At 38.3% G+C, this 20,970-nt stretch overlaps 1 protein-coding gene across 1 annotated transcript in view; it reads right to left on the bottom strand.

The window, feature by feature from the left end:
* The window catches only part of ARSB (arylsulfatase B), a 122,954-nt gene that overhangs the window by 41,105 nt on the left and 60,879 nt on the right, over positions 1-20,970 (bottom strand). The window contains exon 6 of the mRNA XM_012721763.1: positions 9,145-9,215. Within this exon, the coding sequence (XP_012577217.1) occupies positions 9,145-9,215 (71 nt within the window). The remainder of the gene's footprint in view (positions 1-9,144; positions 9,216-20,970) is intronic.

The raw sequence follows: 20,970 nt of genomic DNA, 5'->3' as shown, positions 1-20,970 counted from the left end.
AAAAAAAAAAAGTGTTAACGTCATTTACTGGGCATATGTATTTTCTTCTGACTCAAAGGCTCTTCAGAAGCTTGGGCCATGTATTTATTCCCTAGGTATTCCTGCCAGAGATGACGAACTTTAGTCTATAAATGCCTAATTATTAACATCTTACATTATGGGTCACTTAAGGCAGACCATGTACTCCATTTCCTACAGCTTACTTCTCACAAGTGTCTTTACAAGTTTTATTCCAAGTACGTGATAGAGGAGAAAAAAAGGGATAAAGAGGAGGACGAGTAAGACTAAAGCTCCTGCTCCATCATATAAAAAAAAGTTTTTTTCTTTCAATAGTAGAGAAAATTAGTGTGTCTTAGTTTTTTGTTTTTAAAGATTTATTTATGTTTGCAGATTTATGCATACAGAACTGGCCAGAGGTGCAGGGGTGGTGAGGAGGATTCACCAGAGACAGAGTGGGGAGCAGTACAGACAGACTGATGAAGTACACTGCTGAGGAGAGCAGCGGGTGAGACAGGAGAGGTCTGCTGCGCCATGTGAATCAGTTCCAGGGCGGGGGATCGAACGCACATTGAAGTGCCTGTGGCTAGCTTGCAGTGCTGCGCTTTAAGTCACTGTGCCACCAGGGAGGACCTGTCTTAGGTTTCTAAGGAAAAGAAATTAAGGATTCCTCAGGTAAGATTCATAAACATTAATATTATACCTAAGGATACCTACCCAAAAGACACAAAAACACTGATTGAAAAAGATACCTGTACCCCCATGTTTATTGCTGCTTTAATTTACAATTGGAAAAACATGGAAGCAGCCCAAATGCCCAAAAGTAGATGACTGGATTAAAAAGATGTGGTACATATATACAATGGAATATTACTCAGCAACCAAAAAAGAGAAACACATGTCTTTTGCAGCAACTTGGATGGAGTGGGAAAAGATCATGCTTAGTGAGATAAGCCAGAAAGAGAAAGAAAAATACCAGATGGTTTCACTCATAGCAGGAGTATAATGGACCAGGCGAGAAAATAACAAAAATAATGAACAACCATATACCAGAGACATTTTGCGGGGGTGGAGTGGGGAATGGGATCAAAAACGGGGGATGTGGGGAGGGAAGTGCACAGGATTATGGTGATGGCACACGGGTGACTTGGTGATGGGAAACCCGCAGGGATTACAGTTGATATGGGGAAAAAAAATGTACAAAATGATGTAAAAATAAACTTTTGTAAAATAAAAAATATATATATATATACCTAAGGGAGTCCTAGAATGTTCTGACTTACTCTTCAGTGTCTTACGCAATGTTATACATTTGTTTTAGGTGGGAAAAAAAATTATTTTAGCCTTATATATAAGCATCATAAAACCCTTTAAAAAGTGACCAGATTAGTCAATATTTAGGAAGTGGATTTGCTATACTTTAATTCTTGAATATACCCCATTAAATTTAGTGATATTTTATGACTTCCTAGAATCTCATCATTAATTCTTTCAAGAAATTGGTATGTATTTATCTTTACAGACTATAAAACAGCAGAATTGATGTAGGAAGATGTTTGATCTGTTTGGGAGAGAAAGGGTGGAGTCTGGACATCCCAAGTCTTGCACAGCTCCAGCTCGGGCTATGCAGTAGGCTCCAGAGTAGAGGGTAGGATGGACCCAGCTACTGGATCTGAAAGGGGCAAATTGGATACTTTTGTGCTGAGTATCAAAATCACCATAGGCCTTTTAATCAACTAGAATTACCAGGCTATTCTTGGCTCCACCAGAATTAAAGAAAAATAAGCAAATAAATAAAGTGGTCAGTTAATAATCCTGGAGTAGTAGTGGGGGGAAAATAAAAGATTATGTGTGATGGGGCCCTGGGCAAGTAAACCACATGTTGTGGGCAGAAGGGAGATGGTGAGGGAGCTGACCTTGGCTCGATGCCCTTCACCCAGAGCAAGGGCCAGCCTGAGCCCTTCAAGTCAGCTTCTGTTGTCTGGCCCTGAGAAACCTTAAAAAAGGCATTTACGCTGATTTCTGCAAACATAAAATTGGGGCACAGGGATTTGCCATTTCTATGTAGGCTGGGTCTGTGGTAAGGATTAATTAGTGTTTTTTAAATGCTGTGGGTTTGGTTTGGTTTATTTATTTTCTCAGGATGAAAGCCAGTCATGCCAGCACCAAGTGTTAACAGAGTGGGCTTGATGTGTGTTACTTGAGATGCCCTGTGTGAAGTGGTTGGAGGGGATATGGGGCTTGCGGGACTGCCTCTGGCATCAAAACGGCCACATTTCCAAACATGCTTTAGCACTCCCCAAAGTGAAGGAGGCAGAATAAAAGCCAGTGAAAATTAAAAAGGAGAACAGTTATCTGTGTTTAGACTCTCTGATTGAGGGCATGTAACAACCCCACCAAGGAAAATTTGGCGAGCCACTAAAGACAAATACTGGCAGCTAGGGAAGACACAAAATCCTGCAGGTTTGTGACAAGCTGTAAAATGAGCTCCTACTTGACATAGAGAAAAGAACCGTAACTGAGGCGGGCTGGGCACCCGGCGGATGTCCCAGAACTTCCCGCACGCCAGCCTCTCTGAGCCGGAAGAGGAGGGCGGGGAGGGCGGGAAGACCTCCAGTCCCATAGAACCCCATGGCTCCCCAGATACTATAGTTTCACAGACTATAAATGGTTTTTATAAATTAAATCTTATGTCTTTATTCCTGATTATGGGAATAATATTCTAAACATTAAAAGTAGATACAGAAAGAAAAATGTAAAATACATAAAGTAGAAAGTGCTGATACTCCTCTCCCCATCCCAACCGCTAGAATATAATTGCTATTAGTTGTTGTCTGGACATATTTTGGGAAATTGCTACAATTGTCCCTAACTTATAAGCAAGGAAATAGATAATTCTGGAAATTTATGCACAGGAAGTCAAACCTACGTTTTTCTGACATCCCAGAACTCTGTGGGTTACATTAAACCCCTATTGCCCAGTCCCGCATCCTCATCCCACACTATTACAGGCACCAATAAGGTTTCCACAGCTAGCTTTATAAACAAGCTGCTGTCATTCACAGTCAGATTACATGAGAACCCACAAAGCTAGTGTCACCCCCAAAGCTAGTGCCACGATTAGACCCAGTTTTCCAGCCTCATTTAAATGCATAATGCTCTATGGATGTGCCATTATGTGATGTGACTATAACAGAGCTCTGGGTGCCTTTTTCCCCTTAAGTGTGGGACAGAAAGCAAAGAGACCCCTGAAATCACTAAGATGTAACTTATGTTTGAGGCCTAGATGCAGAGACGCCTGAGTCTCAGCTGTTACTTATTAGCTCTGTGTGATCCAGTGCTTTAGTGTCTCCATCTGGATTTGGAAAAGGCTGGACAAACTGATGACCGCCATGCTTCCTAGCCTCTAGGGACTCAGCCATCCCATCTAATTCTTTATTTGACTCAAAATCTAATTTCAGACTGCATGATGGAAAGTTGGGTCTGTGCTGCTACTTTTCAAACAGGCCCAGAAAGAAACGAATGTGTTTTGAAAATAATGTAGGATATTGCTCTTGCTAGATTTATTCTAATTAAAATCAGTAGATGATAATCAACTTAAATGACTAATTTATTAGCATGCATTCTTTCAATATGTGTAAGGCACCTACATATAAGACACTGATGAGCAAACTCTAGAGATGAAATCTTGTCCTCTTTATGAGTCTGGATGGGGGGAAATACATGCATGAGTAATTGCAACTGGGGGCAGCAGGGCTGAGTATCCCAGGATGCTGTAGCAAAACTCAAGTTTAAGGGGCAAAGAAGGACCTCATGGGGAGTAGGAATGTGAACTGCCCTAAAGGAGAGAAAGTGGAGCAGGATAATATGACCGAATTGAAGCCGCATTTGCAAGGGAGCTGAGCGCCTGTTTGAGCTGAGTGACTGAGGCTGTGGAGGGAGGCTAAGCAGTCTGCCCTGGCTGTGGCTGCAGAACTACCAACATCCACCAGGCAGAGGGGTAAGAGGTGGTGTCCAGGCCCTCTTCTATATCAGTTTCCAACAAAACTTAAAACCTAACTGACTTAAGTAATTACAATTGTGCTTCATACATCACGGTCAGTTGGTATCTACTGATAAAATACTCTGGAAATGTTGGGAAATGGATTTGAGCCTGGATCTATAAGGGAAAAGGACACAGCTCCAAACACTCAATGCAGACGACTCTTGGATCTTGAGTACAGCTCTGACAATTTTACCACAGAAAGAGTGTCTGTGAGAGAGGAGAGGAAGGGAAGACTGTTCTTTTACCCTGTAATCATGAGCAGAAATAACATCTCATTATAACTTTTATAGAGAAGAGGCCCTTTAAATGAAATAGTAACAAAGCTGTACAGAACCACTTTGAAGACTTGGCCTTTGGTGGTGAGGAAAACGCTCACATCTGTCATTGCCCTTCATCTGTAATCATGCTTCTCCCAGCAGAATACGAGTGCTGTAGATGTGTATACATGTATATGCTAACAACTGAGTTTGCAGACTGCCAAGGTAGGCTGTGGTATTAGACAGGCTATGGTCATTACCTCAGACCAGCCCAGGTCAGGCCTGAGGCTTGCAGGATGGATGTGCATATATATATATTCATTCCCCTCTAAGGCAAACTAATGCCTTTTGAAATTATTTCTCATGGTCTGAGTCATGCTGGCTAGAACCAAAGGAACAGAGCTTGGAACTGAACCTCCTCAAATGATGCCAAGCGGAATTCACACCCACAGGATCTCAGGCATTACTTGGGATCACAGATGCTCCCATCATTAGGATGTTTCCAGATTTCCCATAAAACAACTTTTCTGTGCCATCCTGATCCCTCAGGCTCTCTTACAGGTTTCTTCCTCAGCCCACCCTATATTGTAGATGAAAAACACCAAGTCTAGATCAGCTGTCTAGAAAGAAGTATTTCAAAGATATGGGGGAATGAATTCTTAGGATCTATTCTTAGAATAGTAGGAGAGATGAAAAAAAGGTACTATCTGAACTGAGACCAAAACACACCCAAGGTTACCTCAAAACAAAGAATGCAAAGGTGAATAAAGTTTCCTCAAAGCACACAGGAAAGCAATTACAGCCCACACATCTCATCTAGCACATGGGGGTAAGGGGAGGGGAGATAAAAGTGGAGCCAGATTTGAGACACCATGAGGCTCAGGGCCAGTGAAACAATGAGAGGGAACTTATTAACAGGTGCTAGCATGAAGCACAGAACAACAAAAAGAGGATGCACTGGACTCAGGGGAAGCCAGGTCGGTGAGTCCAGGGTCTTTATAAACTGTGTTTGCCCGCTTAGGAGTTCTGGGGGAAAGGAGTGAAGAGTGTAAGAAAATCCTACCCCATCTCTTCAGATAGGTATTTATAATGCAGGTGAAGAGCAGAGTGAAGTTGAATAAGTAGTTTCAAACAACTGTATATGATAATGTTAATTAAAACTGAGAAGTGATTTGTTTTATTAATATATTTTTACTTAGGCACAAAATATAAAATATAGCTTCAGGGGCCCTCCCTGGTGGTGCAGCGGGTTAGAGCTAAAGCCACTTCCACATGAGTTCAATCTCTGACCGGGAGGTGACCCACATGGCGTGGCAGACCTCTCCTGACCCGCCTGCTGCTCCCCTCAGCAGTGTGCTTCGTCCATCTGCCTGTTCTGCTCCCCTTCTGTCTCTGGTGAATCCTCTCACCCCCCTGAACCTCTGGCCTGTACCCCAGTTCTCTATGCATAAATAAATAAATCTTTTTTTAAAAAAATGCAGCTTCAGGATTTAAAAGGAGAGCATGAATTGTCATCTTGAGGTATTTTTAGGGTCAGGAAAGGCTGAGACAATATGACAATGATCTATTCATCATTCATTAATAATAAATATTTACTGAGAACTTACTATGATGGAAGGCTCTGTGCTATGCACTGGGCATATGGTAGTAAGTTAAAAAGATTTAAAATGGGTATAGAAGGAACATATCTAAAGATAATAAAGACCATATATGACAAAGATATAGTTAGCATCATATTTAATGGGAAAAAACTGAAGGCTTTTACTCAGGTCAGGAGAAGGATGTCCACTCTCACTACCATTATTTAACATAGTATTCAACGTCCTGGCCAGAGCAAATAGAGAAGAAATAAAAGCTATCTAGATTAGAAAGGAAGAAGAAAAATTACATGCAGATGACATTATAATATATAGAGAAAACATTAAATTTAAGACTATACACACACAAAAGTTAAAAATAATAAATGTTTATAGTAAAGTTGCAGGCTACAAAACAAATACATAAAAATCAGTTGCATTTCTATAAGTAAACAGTGAATTGGCAAAAAGAGAAATGATAGAAACAATACCACTTACTATCACCTCAAAAAGAACAAAATAACTTGGAATAAATTTAACCAAGGAAGTGAAGGACCTAAACACTGAAAACTACAGGACACTACTGAAAGAAACTAAAAGGACACAAAGAAATGGAAGACACTCCATGCTCATAAGTTGGAAGAATCAATATTGTCAAAATGGCCCTTTCCCCTAAAGCCATATACAGATTGAATGCAATCTCTAATAACATCCCAATGGCATTCTTCACAGAATTAAAACAAAAATATCCTAAAATTTCCACGAAATCACAAAAGACTTAGAATATCCAAAACACTGAAAAAAATGAACAAAAATTGAGTTATCATGCTCCCAGACTTCATTACTGATCACATGATTCTATTATTATTTGAATAATAAACAGTTGCCTCCCTCCCTTCCTTCCTGTAGCCATATTAATGGATGTAAATGTTATAGTTCTTTGATTTTCTTTTTTTTATGTTTTACAGCAGAATATCCAGGTTTAAGGTAGATCCTATGTCCCCTGGGATGTATCTGTGTGTACCATCCTTTGGGCTTTTACTATTAGTACCCTAGTCACAACCCACCAAGGGTATATGGCCAAGAAAAGACATCTAACTCTACCAATAGAAAAGGCTTGAGGAGTCAGGAAGAAAAAGAAAAATATCAGATGCTTTCATTTATAGGAGGAATGTAGAGGAAACAAATAAGGGATCAGGGAAAACAAAGGTAATTATAATAAATTAAAAATCAAAACCAACAGACAATTATAAATCACAGACATTCTGCAGGGGGAGAGGAAAGAGAAGGATCAAAACAGGGATGGGAAGAGCACAAGGGACTGTGTTGATGGCACATGGGTGAACTGGTGATGGGGATTTCACAGGGGCAACACCTGAGAGGAGAAAGCACACATTGAACAAGAATGGTGTCAAAGAAAAGATCACAGCAGGTTACACTGAGGACCCTGCAGTAAGCAGCCCTGTGGCTGTGTTATCCCAGGGTATAGTTCTCACAACCACTTCTGATGCCAAGACAAAATACAGGTCAGTGAGTGAAGGGGGCCTTAAGGCTTTTTGCTTGTAGATGGAACTTAGAGGGCGAGAATAGTTTATTACCTTTATAATGTGGGCAACATATTCAACATGTCCCTTTATGTTATACTGGGTTCTACAGTGCATTAGATTATTCAAAAGTTTTACAGACCAGCTCTATTCTGACGTAGCCACCCTCAAAGACTCTGACATGACTAACTCCTGGTCTCATGAACCAGTTACAGACTGGAAAATGTCATATTCTTTAGAGGTGGTGAGACAGAGAAAAGTTTAAGAACCAATGATGTAGTAGCTTTTCAGTAACTAAGGGGATTTGCCACTGCTAATCAACTCATTTCCTAGCACCTTGTAGGTGCTAGACCAATAACAATAAATAAATAAATAAGCAAGGTGACTGAGTTTAAGATTTCTATTAGCCATGTAAAAGAAAAAAGAAATGAAATGAATATTAATAACACATTTAATTAAGTATATCCAAACTATTTCCAAATCAACAATAAAAATATTCTACCAAGGGCTGGGCATTTGTGTTGCCTGATGAAAAGAAAAGATAAGTAAGGCAAAGACCATCATTCCCAAGAGCTGTTCAGTTTAGTGGAAATGCAGGCACATACAGAGAATTTGGGGTGTGTGAAGTGGAGACATCACCAAGGGAGGGAGGAATGGCCACCCCCAGGGCTTCTGGAAGGCATTCACAGAGGCGGTGTTTGTACTGGGTTTTAAAGAGTGATGTACAGCTGTGGAGAGACAGATGCTTGTGGCACAAGAAATAGTGTATTCAAGAGTATATACAAGGACATATATGTTTGGAATAGCAAGTGTCTGGTAGGGTAAGAAAATGGCAAGGAGAGCCTGGGGGAGTGAGGCTGGCGTGGTGAGCTGGGCTCAAACCACCAGTGGCACAGTGAAGACTGCTGTAGGGTCGTGCTCTGAGCAGCGAGATCTCACGGCAGGTTGTAGCACAGATTGGAGAGGACAAAGGAGAGTCAGGACAAAGCAGGTTACAGTATGTCTAAGGAGCAGACGTGAGCAGCAAATGAATGAAGGGAATGTAAGAGTACTATTTTATAAAAGGAGATTCAAGATGAGCATTATGATGTGACCTGGGCAACATGCCTAATAATTAGAGCTTCCTAGACCCAAACTCACTGTTCGAGGGACATTAGGAAGCCAGGCGTGATTTTACACTGGACGATTACATAGAGAGCACGAAATGGCCTCTTTCCCGGAAGGAATCAGCAGGGTGCCCCCTGGGTTGATTTAGGCAATAGGAATCAGTCTAAATTGCCCGAAGTTAGCAAAGTCCTGTTGGTGAGACCCCACAGGAGCTGGGCACACCTGGCCAACCCATCATAAAATGGGCTGGCATATTTGAAGTTGAGTTTTCTGGAAGAAGGCTGTGCTCAGGTAAGAACAACAACATCACAGCTATGGTGAAAAGGAGTCTCTCAGGTCCCATTGGTTCTCTTAAAGATGGGAATGCTGGGGCCAGGAGAGTTCACTAGCTCTGGGTCTCACAGCTGGTGAGTGGGAGAGCCCAGAACAGAATTTATCCTCGGTGGCACCAAGGCCATGTGATATCAGTACAACAGATGCCATGGAAAACTGCTTACCTGGATAGCAAACCCAAGTGAAAAAAGAGAATGTCAGACTAGAGACATACTAAGCAATAAAGCCCTCTTTGTAAGCACAAGAGACCTGGTTTAGTAAGGATGGAAAGGAAAGGCACTCACAGGGCGAGATGTCCACAAAGTCTGGGTCGATGTTATGCAGCAGCTCCACCCTGGGGGACGGGCTTCCTTCACTAGAAAAGTAAAAATTTAAGAAACATTAGTTTTTCTCTCAAGTGGGTATGAGTTATTTTAATACTTCCTTTCCTTGTATTTATAAGAAATGACACATTTGATAGTTAACAAATTTGTCATGAATGTAGGTCTGTAAAATCTGCTTAGTGCATCTTCAAGAAGTCACCACTAATCTACATTATAATAACAACTGAACTTTAAGTAAAAACTTCAGTGTCAAGCACATGACAATTAACAAGAGTCTGGGATCCTTTGCAATCAGTTAATGGGGCTGTATTTAAACGAGACCATTCTCTGCAGTGTAGAAATGCATATTCGAGTCATCTTGTATAGATTCTATAATGAACACTCTCAGGGAGATGAAGAAAGAGCATCTGCCAAGATGGTGGCATCAAAACAACAGATGAAAATGACACATATATTAGCCTATATCAGAAAAATTAATATCTTCCATACCCACATTTGCAACATAGGATTTATGCAAATACATGCAACATATAAATACATGCAAAATAATGACACTTCTAACATTTAAAAACAATGTACACACAAATATAACCACAGCCCCTGTATTTGCACTAAAAAGAAAGAAGATCACTTAGTCTATTTCTTCCTATTGTAAAGAGGATGGGACATAGTAAACTATTGATGAAATATTGGGTTGTATGATTCCCAAAGCAGTGTTCTGAAATAACTGGGAGTATAAACACTAACAAATGTCTGTGGGATAGACATGAGATATCTAGCTCAGAACAAATGAAAGTCCTTTAAATTGAATATATTAATTTTAGTGTTCTATATGATTTTCTTGTTCCTCCCTGCTCCATAAACCACAGACTAGAAGTAGGAGGGAAGGATGTTACTGCCTAACCCAAGGTCACAAAAATTTACTCCATTGTTCTCTTCTAAGATTGCTATAGCTTTAGCTCTTAATTTTCAGGTTTATGATCTATTCCAAGTTAATTTTTGTGACTGCTACAAAATGGGAATCCAATTTTGCGACTTTGCACATGGTCAAAGCACCACTTACTGAGAACTTTTCTTTGTCAATTGAATTACTTGGCACCCTTGTCAAAATGCAGTTGACTGTAAAACACAGCTTAGGTTGAGAATCACTCATCTTGAGTCTCAATATGAGTTCTAAATTCTCAAATTACTTTCTGTATAGTAAAACCTACAGACTGATTATAGGCATTTATGTAAAGGGTCCACGTATAATGACAATGGCCTCCATGAAGGGATTCCCAGTGTCTCAGTAAGTACTTTGAGATGACTTCTTACAACCAGTCTTTCTGATAAACCATTGCATAGAGGTAGAAGTACCCGGAGCACAAATTTTCAGCGTATGACACAATTTCTTCCTTAAAGGTGTGTGTGTCAAAGTAGTTGGAGGGAGAAAAAAGTGTGATTGTAAGAACAGTTTTTAACGATATGAACTGTTTTCACAACAACCTGTGGATAAATAGTAGCCACATTAAACTCAGAATTATAGGATTGATTATTACAGGATTGATTATTGCTGTATTATCATAAGTGTCATTTCCATCATACATATATATGAAATACCACAAACTTACACTATTTCTGTGATTCTCTTGTACAATTAAACTGTCCTAAAATTCCATTTATATACAACCAAAGCACTTGGAAGTGAAAATTGTCAGCTGCTTCAATAGTGTATAATATTCCTTCTAACCAGCTCCAAAGGCTCACTCTCATACGCAATAAAACATTGTCTTTCAGAGCATAGCTGTTTGGGATATACTTCTCAACTCCACAAGTTACTGGTGATATAAACATGACCCTTGTTTTTCTCACTTGCAGATTGTGAATGAAAGTATTTGTTTATAGGGTTAAAAGGATTAAATGAGGCAATATATGTAAAGCACATGGTACTTGGGATATGGTATTATTTAAGTTAGTTACTTAAAAACAATACCTTTTATTACAAAATTTGGATCCTGACTTCTGCAGACATGGAAAGAATATATAACTTGAGACAAATCTATAACCTCAGACAGACATAAAAATAACATGCAGATACAAAGGAAAACTAATATTCTATCTACTCTTCTCTTGTTGGCTATAGTTCCCTTTATGAAATACACTTTATTTAATTTGGAAGATATGCTATGATATCCTTTCTCATGTGAAGTTTCTTTTTAGTAGAGTATCAGTGTTATATATAGCTTAAGTCATATAATCTACTCATTATCTACAGTATATTAAAAAAAGTGTATTGCAACCTGTTAACTAGAAATTTTTCTTAGTTTTCATTTTAGTCAGATGGTATATTTTAGTTACATAAGCAACTGTCTTCACTAGACTGTTGATTACATTTTGGAAATTTATATCTTTAAATAATGATTGATGATGTTCATGAGAAATAATATTTCAATAGTCATACAAGTTGATGAAATACCCTGATTTTAAGTAAACCTTGGTAATGAGTGCTTCTATCTATAACAGCAAATGTTTTAGCTCCACACTGATGTAAAAAAAGCTTTTTATTAGCTTCTTTAAGGTAGGCATCTATGAGACTATTCATGGGTCCTTTCTGGACAATGCACTCTATCCTTATGCCTATGATAGGAAGCAGACAACTGTGAAAAGAAAAAGAACTGAACCACATTGTTCACACTGCTCATTAATGACAGAAATTTACCTCTAAACCAATACATGGGCACATTTCATGCCTGTACCGTTTTAAATGCTTTCTATGTATTATATATTTAAGCTTTGACACTATGCCATAGATATAACCTTGACATGAATGGTGACTTACGGGATCATATGGTTAAGCAGGAGATAAAACCAGGTTTGAAGCTCAGGGAGACTGACTCTCAAGTTCCCCACTCATAAATACTATGCTAAATTATCTCCTTGGTAAAATGTATACAGGGCCTCAGGATCTCTTTGAAAGTGCTGTGTTTTCATTCATTCAGCATATTTCTAAGGTTGTATTAGTAAATATCTCTTAACTTCAAATGTCTTTACTAACAAGTGTTAAGTGGATTAAGAAAACATGGAATATGATGGTCAGAGAGTAGTGAAAAAGGAACGCTCATAAAATGTTGGTGGGAAATTTTAGACTGGTCAACATCTACAGAAAATGGTATGGAGGTTCCTCCAAATAATAAAAATAGATCTACCATATGACCCAGCCATTTCATTCCTAGCCATCTACCTGAAGAAAGCAACACACTATTTCAAAGGGATATGTGTCCTCTTGTGTTCACTGCAGCACTATTTACAAGAGCTGCATTATAGAAACAATCCAAGTATCCAGTGATACTAAGAAGGTGTGATAGATACACTACTCAGTAATATGGACTATACTCTGCTATTTAAAAAAAAAAAAAAGATGAACTCTTGCTATTTGGAACTGGGGAAGAATGTGCACTACAAAATAAGCCAGGAGGAGAAAGACAAATACCAGATGGTTTCATTTGTATGTGGAGTATAGAAAGAGACAAATCCAAACCCAAAACAAACCCTATAAATCTTATTGCAAACAAACTAAGGCTACTAGAAGGGAAGTGGTAAGGGTAAGGAATCACAACGGACTGTGGTGGACTTGGTGGCGATGCGTTAAGGAGGTGTGACCCCCTACCTCTGAATCACGTCCAGCATTGTAAGCCAATTATGTTTTGAAGATGTGTGATCTTGTACCTCTGAATCATATGCATTATAAGCCAATTTAAAAAGAGATAATCATTTGTCTATCTTATTCTAGTAAAGAGCATATAAAATTATATTTAACTGATTATCTCTGATGATGTTTTTGGTGTTCAATTTTAATTTACCCCAAATTTCATATTTTTCAGATTAGTTCAAAAATTAAAACCAAAGCAAGGAGACACTGATCAGTGACTAGTTTCCAATATGTCATAAATATTTTCTAAAAGTCTACAGTTTCAGACACTGAGATCACAGTACTGTCCAGTTTTAAATAGAGTTTCCAGTTTTTGACTTTCATTTTCCATCTAAAGGGTGGGGCAGTAAAACATTTCCCATAAATAAATGAAATGCTATGACATTCCATACTCTTTTTACCACTAGCTGTTGACCATCTGTCATAAAAAAAAGCCACACCCTGGAAGGCAGTATCAAATTTTTAGAAATAGAAATAGCCATGTCAATTTTCTCTGAGATGAAATTTTGGAAATAAAGAAGTAACTAATTAAAAACTTGAAGATATACCCACAGAGGAATGTCCACTGTGTTAACCCTTTGTAAGCAGCATCATCATCCTCACCTCAAGCTAATGAGTTGTTTCTGTGCTCAGGGACTGTGCTATTTATACCTGTGGGTTTTTAATTGTTGTTTTGTTTTTTCACTAAATCCCACATAAAAGCTTATGAGGTAGGTAGTGCTAATACAACAACTTATACACAAGGAAATCAATACCTGCCAGTGTTAAGTAACTTGCCCAAAAATCACATGAACAATCAATGGAGGAGACAGAATTTGAATCAGATCTAACCAAAGTTCATATTTTTAACCACTGTACTAATGCAATTCCTTGCAGTACATACTTTCTCTATTATATGGGTGCAGGTGATATTGGGTTTATATAAATCTCATGCTCCTTGAAAAGCCATCTTAACATGTAAATATTCCAGTAAATAAAGCAGCTAAACAAGGAAATTATAAAATTTTGATTAAATTTGGTAAGGAAATATGTAACTTAAACTCATTTGATAGAGTTATATATGAAGAGAGAGTTCTTCATGTACATTTTTATTAGGGATTCTTACTAAATTTTAAAAGTGGGCCACTTAAGAAGTAAGCATCATTAAACAAATAACTGAATAACACCCTTAATATAACCTTTTCCTACTCATTACTGAAAAATAATTGGTAGGACTTCTGGGTTAGCATCAGAGCAAACCAGCAGGACCTAATATTCCTTTCTTTCAATTTCCATTATAATACCCATGAAGAATTACAAAAAGATGAAAACTGGCAACACTGTTGGAAACTAAAGAGAAGAACAGATGCCAGAGTCCCGAGGGGATTTTCACCAGTGCCAATGCTGAAGAGATTAACAACATATTTTTGGATTCTACCATAAGAATCAAAACCTGATCCCTAAGAAAACAGAAATAGATGCAATCACTCGGTTGTCTTCTAGCTCAAAAACTGCACTAAACAAAAAATGGGTGAGGATCACCTGATTCAGAGTTAGCCCATCATTCCTCTCCTCCCCGCCCTCCAAGTACAGCCCTCTCTACATCTACATCCACCTGGCAGCCTATACCAGCTGTTTGCTCGTGACATGGGAAGCAACAGAAGAAAATAAGCAAGACACATAGCATCCTAGTATGTGAAGCCATCAAACAACAATAAAAAATATGGAACTCATGGGACTATGGTGATGGCACACGGGTGACTCGGTGATGGGAAACCCATGGGAATTACAATTGAGATTTAAAAAATGTACAAAATGAGGCCCTCCCTGGTGGCGTAGCGGGTTAAAGCACTGCACTAAGAAACTAAGCCACTTCCGCATGAGTTCGATTCCCGCCTGCCCCGGAGGTGACCACATGGCGAGGCAGACCTCTCCTGACCCGCCCGCTGCTCCCCTCAGCAGTGTACTTCGTAGATCTGCCTGTTCTGCTTCCCGCTCTGTCTCTGGTGAATCCTCTCACCCTCTGCATCTCTGGCCTGTACCCCAGTTCTGTACGAATAAATAAATCTTTAAAATAAATAAATAAATAAATAAAAATGTACAAAATGATGTAAAAATAAACTATTATAAAAAAATATGTAACTACCCTCACAGCAGTACATACTGTTGCATACTGTTGGCAGAAGGTAGGAGTTCTTTTTTTTTTTTTTTAAGATTTAGTTATTTATGCATACAGAACTGGGGTGCAGGAGCAGTGAAAGAATTCACCAGAGACAGAGTGGAGAGCACAACAGGCAGATGGATGAAGTACACTGCTGAAAGGAGCAGCGGGCAGGTCAGGGGAGGTCTGCCACGCCATGTGGATCACCTCTGGGGTGGGGATCGAATTCACATTGCTTCTGGCTTGCTTGCAGTGCTAAGCTTTAACCTGCTCCACCACCGGGGAGGGCCAGGTAGGAGTTCTTTATCAAAAAGCGAAGAAACAAAAATATCGCACATCTTTCCATAAACATATTGTTTTAACTTAAACACACACATACATCCCCTTGATAGCCTTTGAATGCAGACCCACTGGTTGAATTCCCCATTATCTTTATTTCATAAGCTTATTTATAATGCTCCCCTTTTAGCTTCCAGAGCTGTTTTTCTTAAGCTGGAGCAAAAACCTAAGAAAATGAGTGTTTCCTGATTTCACAGAATAACAGTGGGCATCTAAATTTGAATCTCTCCACAAAACAAACATATTGAAAAGGAAAGAAAGTAAATCACCCAACATCCAAGCTTACAACATAAGCAAGAAACAGAACATATTTAAAGTTGGATGCATATAAGGAAGTGACTGTTGGAGACCTGAAGGGTCAGAGCTGGTGCCCACCCTAGAACACAGTCAGAGTGGGATTATGCAGAAGAGGTTGGTGGGGCATAAGAGGGTGTGTGAGAAAATAAACCCCAGCAAAGGAAGAGATATCAACCCTCAGTGATAAAATGCTGATACAGGTATGACATCTGGTGGGTCATAGAAATGGCTACTGGGGAGTTAAAAGGAAGGATTTTGAGTATCAGAAAGCTAAGAAACAGGGCCCTCCCTGGTGGTGCAGTGGGTTAAGGCACAGCACTTAGAAGCTAAAGCCTCTTCAGCATGAGTTCAATCCCTGGCCCTGGAGGTGACCCACATGGCGCGGCAGACCGCTCCTGACCACCCAGTGCTCCTCTCAGCAGTGTGCTTTGTCAGTCAGCCTGTTCTGCTCCCCATTCTGCCTCTGGTGAATCCTCTCACTGCCCCTGAACCTCTGGCCTATACTCTAGTTCTGTATGCATGAATAAGTAAATCTTAAAAAAAAAAAAAAAAAAAAAGCTAAGAAACAACAGGATGGCTGCAGGGAAAAGGAAACCCTTGTACCCTGTTAGTGGGAATGCTGAGGCAGCCATTGTGGAACACAGAATAAAAATTCCTTAAAAAATTAAGACTAGAAATTCCATACAATCCAGTTATCCACTTCTAGGCACTTAATGGAAAAATACAAAAACACTAATTCAAGAAACATGTGCACTCCTATGTTCACTGAAGCACTGTCTATAATAGCTAAGAATTGGAAACAACTAGGTGGCTATTGAGATGACTGGATAAAGAGGGTGTGCCACATATACGCAATGGAATACTACTCAACTATTAAAAAAACGAAGAGAGACATCCTGCCACTTGCAACAACATGGATGGACTGAGAATACATTATGCTTAGTGAAATAAATCCGATGATGAGAGACATATTACACAATTTCACTCATCTGGGGAAGATAAAGAAACAAAACTAATAAGACACAAACTGTTAGATCAGTAAGTTCAGAAAGTTCAATACAAGAGGGAAGGGAGAAATAGGGTTGGTGTATCAGATAAAAGGGGTCAATTTTGGAAACAAGACTGTTGATGGTAAGCATAATGTGGTAAATACAGATCTTTATTTATATGTGGCATACAGAAACATATATAATATCATAAAACAAAGTCAGTTCTATACCATTTTTTGAAAAGAATAAAAAAGTAGTGAGTGGAGTGGAAAGTGTGCAGGATAGCCTGGCAACCTCCAATTCTGAAAGGACCAGAGGAAGAAAAGGTGCCTTTGGAAGGTAGATGACGGAGGACAGTGATCCATTACCAAGAGAGAACAAAGGAAGCAAATGTTACCTTGCCTGAATTTTCAACCTCAAGAGAGTTTTCTGTGTCCTGGTGCAGTAGGGAGAACTGCGACCTAGTCAAGAGATTCTGAATTGAAGAGACAGAGCTGAGAGTCACAGGGAGTTCAAGCCCCTAGTACAGAGTACCAGAGAAGAAAGAGCTGCACAGGAAAAAATCCTAGAGAATTTGCAGCAGGTCCCCTTACAGAACTTAGCTGAGTGTTGGTCAAAGGTGAGGTCACCTCAAACTGGGGAAGAACCATCTTGAAGGATTAAAGGCAACATTGCTCGCCATGCAAACAGGGTAGGAAACAGCACTTGTTCCCACTGGCCACATGAAAAAACTCTTAATCCAAGGGTACTAAGTTCCTAGGGGGACTTTGATTCAACAGTGAGTAATAGTTAGCCCTAGACTACTATGGACCAGCCTGATAAATCATATAAAACAATACCCAGAAGGGTCAAACTGTTTCCAAGATTTATAACAATACAAACATATCTAGCATCCAACAAGGTTAGGGTGCACAATGTCTGGCATCAAATCAGAGATGAAAAGTCATGGAAACATGACCCTTAATAAAAAGAATAGTCATTCAATAACTATCAACCCAGAACTGGCATAGACATAGGAATGAGCAGTGGGCATTAAACGTTATTGTTACCGTGTGATAGCTATTCAGGATGTTAGAGACACGGAGGATTAAAAAAAAAAGCACCAAACTGAACTTTCAGAAATGAAAACCTCCAGGCATGAGATGAAAAATAAACTAACTGGAATGAATAGAAGATTGGACTTTGAGAAAATTCTAATAAACTGGAAGGCATAGCAACTGTATCTATCCAAATTAAATACAGAGGAAATCATTTGTTTAATGAGAAAAGCATCAGTAAGCTGGAGGCAACTTAAAGCATCCAGGTGAGAAAAATAAATATACTCATTCTTCTCAAATTAATTTTCAGGTTTTAATCTCATTCATACAATGTATAAGAAGCTTTTATTTTAATTAAACAAAATAATTCCAGAGTTCATACAGAAAAAATTATAAGTAGAATTTGTTAAGAAAATTTTGTAAAGGAACTATAAATGGAGAGATGTATAATTACTTCTACCAGCTATGTAAATATATTCTGAAAAGACAATGATTATAACTGTAAGCTGCTAACATAAGAACAGCTACTCGGTGAGGTAACACAGAAGACAGCAGCACAGATGTTAGTACTAGCAAGAACTGAAGACATAATTAAAGTAGTATCACAAATGAGTGGGAAAGGAAATACTAATCAATAATGATAATTCTATTATTTAAATTATTATTGAGTAATAATGTAATATTCAATTATATTAATATCAATGTAGTATAAAATTATTATTTTTTTGATTATGCTGGATGATACTTTCAACATATATTCTATATTTATAAAAATTATATAAATTATCAAGCTGGATTGACTTGCAGTTTGCAATATTTGCAATAAATTATTATTTTAATTCAGAACTTCTTAACTTTTGGCTCTGTGACCATTAAGCTTCATTGGGCTTTGTGATATCTACAAAAGTGAACTATTTTCCTAAACTCTCTTCTTGAAACTGAATCAACAGGGGAAGGGAAAAGTATAATGTCATATTAACTTTTTAAGTTATTTTACACCACTAGATAATATCTGGTTGTCATGTTATAATATCTGCATTTACAATAGAAGACCATCACAATCAGGGTTTCTGCAGCTGTTTATAGTAAATTAAACATAAAACAAATGAAAAAGTTTATGATTCATGAACCCTTTCAAATGTCTTTAAACAAACTATAGACTGCTTATCAAGTTGGAAACTAAAAAACAAAAACAAACAAAAAACATACAGAACTAGAAAGAGTTTGGAGAAAATACATCCACAGAAATGACAAACAAGGTCTGCGGCTTGGAATAGAAACAACTGAAGGAACCACTACAGCAAATCATTCACTCCAGAAGTGTAGTTTCTTCTTAAAACTTTAACATTTTCAAGCAGGTCTAAGAGAAATCAATAACGACAAAACTAGTGAAACCTCTGATGCACTCAGCACAGGTTCTCATCTATTACTGGCATTCCTATTTCATGAGGACCGAACATGATCTTGAAAATGCTATCTCCAAGTAAATATCTCACTAGAAAAAAGTTCTGGGCACAGGTCAAGTGTCTCTGACATCTGACTATCCATTTGTTTTTGCTGCTTTGGAAAAGGGCCAGGCATCCATGTGACTGGGGCGTTTTGCTATGGGCAGACTTGAGTCCCAAAAGTTCTCCAACAGAAACTGAAGTTTATCCTGATACTATGAAAAGAATCAACTTCATCAGGTCAGGGGTCAGAGGATACAGGGTTAAATAATTTTTCAGGATATTTTATCAAGAAACAAGAGCAGTTCTTCACTTATTAAACAGAAATTTGCTGGATTTCCAGAGGAAAGTCTTGAATGCCTTTCCTCTAGGCATTTTTAATAGAAAGGGAAAGTCTGTTATCTAATGTAGTAGACTTGGATAAGCTTTTGGCTGTCTCTCCTAGCCAAAGCCCATGTAGCCCACTCCATGGCGGCCACTGAAGAAAGGAGCACTCCTTCCTATTCCAAATGAGCTTGGTCAGCAGTAGCTCAGTTTCCTCTAACACTGAAGAAAGATTTACAACCTGGAGTTATGGGAGACCAAATTTCCCCCAATTTCTCTGCAGGTTGTAGCAAACATGTACCAAAATCCTAAAGGTTACAGCTGATAAGATAATCTTACTGTGTGGACTTAAAATTCAAAATTTGGTGATATGGATGGACATCAGAGACTTGACCTCAGTGAACTAGGGTCAGAATAAATTATTCAATTGTTTCTCAACTCAAACCTAGTTTTATTTGGCAATGTTTGCTAAAGAGGTCTCGTTCTATGTGCCACCGTGTGCTTTCATAAGGCATGGCTTACAACACTTTCACCATCAAAACAAAACAAAACAAGACAAAACAAAAATCAAAACGGACTGAATGTTATGGCTGACATACAGGTTGTCACAGCAAAACCACAAAGATTTCTCTTTCTCCTATTTAAGTCAAATTTCATCAGCCTTCACATTTAATGCTAGTATTTAGCTGAAGTGAAGTTTAAGGTTTGCTTTGCTTAGAATTTTTTGTAACACTTCCTTTGTATCATGGAGTGGATCTTAACTTTTGCATTAAAAATAAGTGGGAGTCATAGTTTTGTAAAGAATGCTTTCACCTTTTTTCTATGTGTAATTACATAGGAAAGGATGTGCAATTTCCAGTGTCATAAAAATGAATTGTATTAAAATTTTTGTGCAAATGTTTAGTACATTTTCCTTATAAGGCCACAGCTTTCAGAGTCTTAAAGAGATCTATGATTCAAAAATCTGGAGAAAAACAATACTCCTCTGATTTAGATTCTGACCTCATATAACATAATCATCATTTCATAACAGTTCAAGAATGTTATGGAAGAAAATCAAGCCACAACACTTAGAAGAAAATATAAATATTTAGCAATTTCAGACTGAGAAAAAGTTTTCTGAACAAAAAGCAAGAGGAAAACAGATTTCATGGACAAACATGAAAAACATATGCATGTCAAAAATCATCATCAACAAACTTGAAAACAAAGAGGGAAATATTTGCACAAAATACAACAGTTAAAGACATAACTTAAAAGAGCAAACAGAACAGCAAAAAAACACAAATTTTATGTATGTAAACATCAAAAGTGACTACTTTTAAAAGAGAAAATATGGAATAGGAACATCTAAAATTATCGTTAAATTTAATTTTCAATAACAAATAAATTTAAGTTAAAAAGAGATCATTTGCCTATACTAGCAAATATTTTTTAAAAAGCTATATAGGGAGGCCCTCCCTGGTGGCGCAGCGGGTTAAAGCACTGCACTGAGAAGCTAAAGCCAGTTCCGCAGGAGTTCAATCCC

The sequence above is a fragment of the Condylura cristata genome, unplaced genomic scaffold (genome assembly GCF_000260355.1).
Source record: "Condylura cristata isolate star-nosed mole 26May11 unplaced genomic scaffold, ConCri1.0 scaffold00007, whole genome shotgun sequence".
NCBI classification, from domain to species: Eukaryota; Metazoa; Chordata; class Mammalia; order Eulipotyphla; family Talpidae; genus Condylura; species Condylura cristata.
Note: the sequence above shows the minus strand (reverse complement) of the source record. Positions and strands in the feature narration are given on the sequence as shown.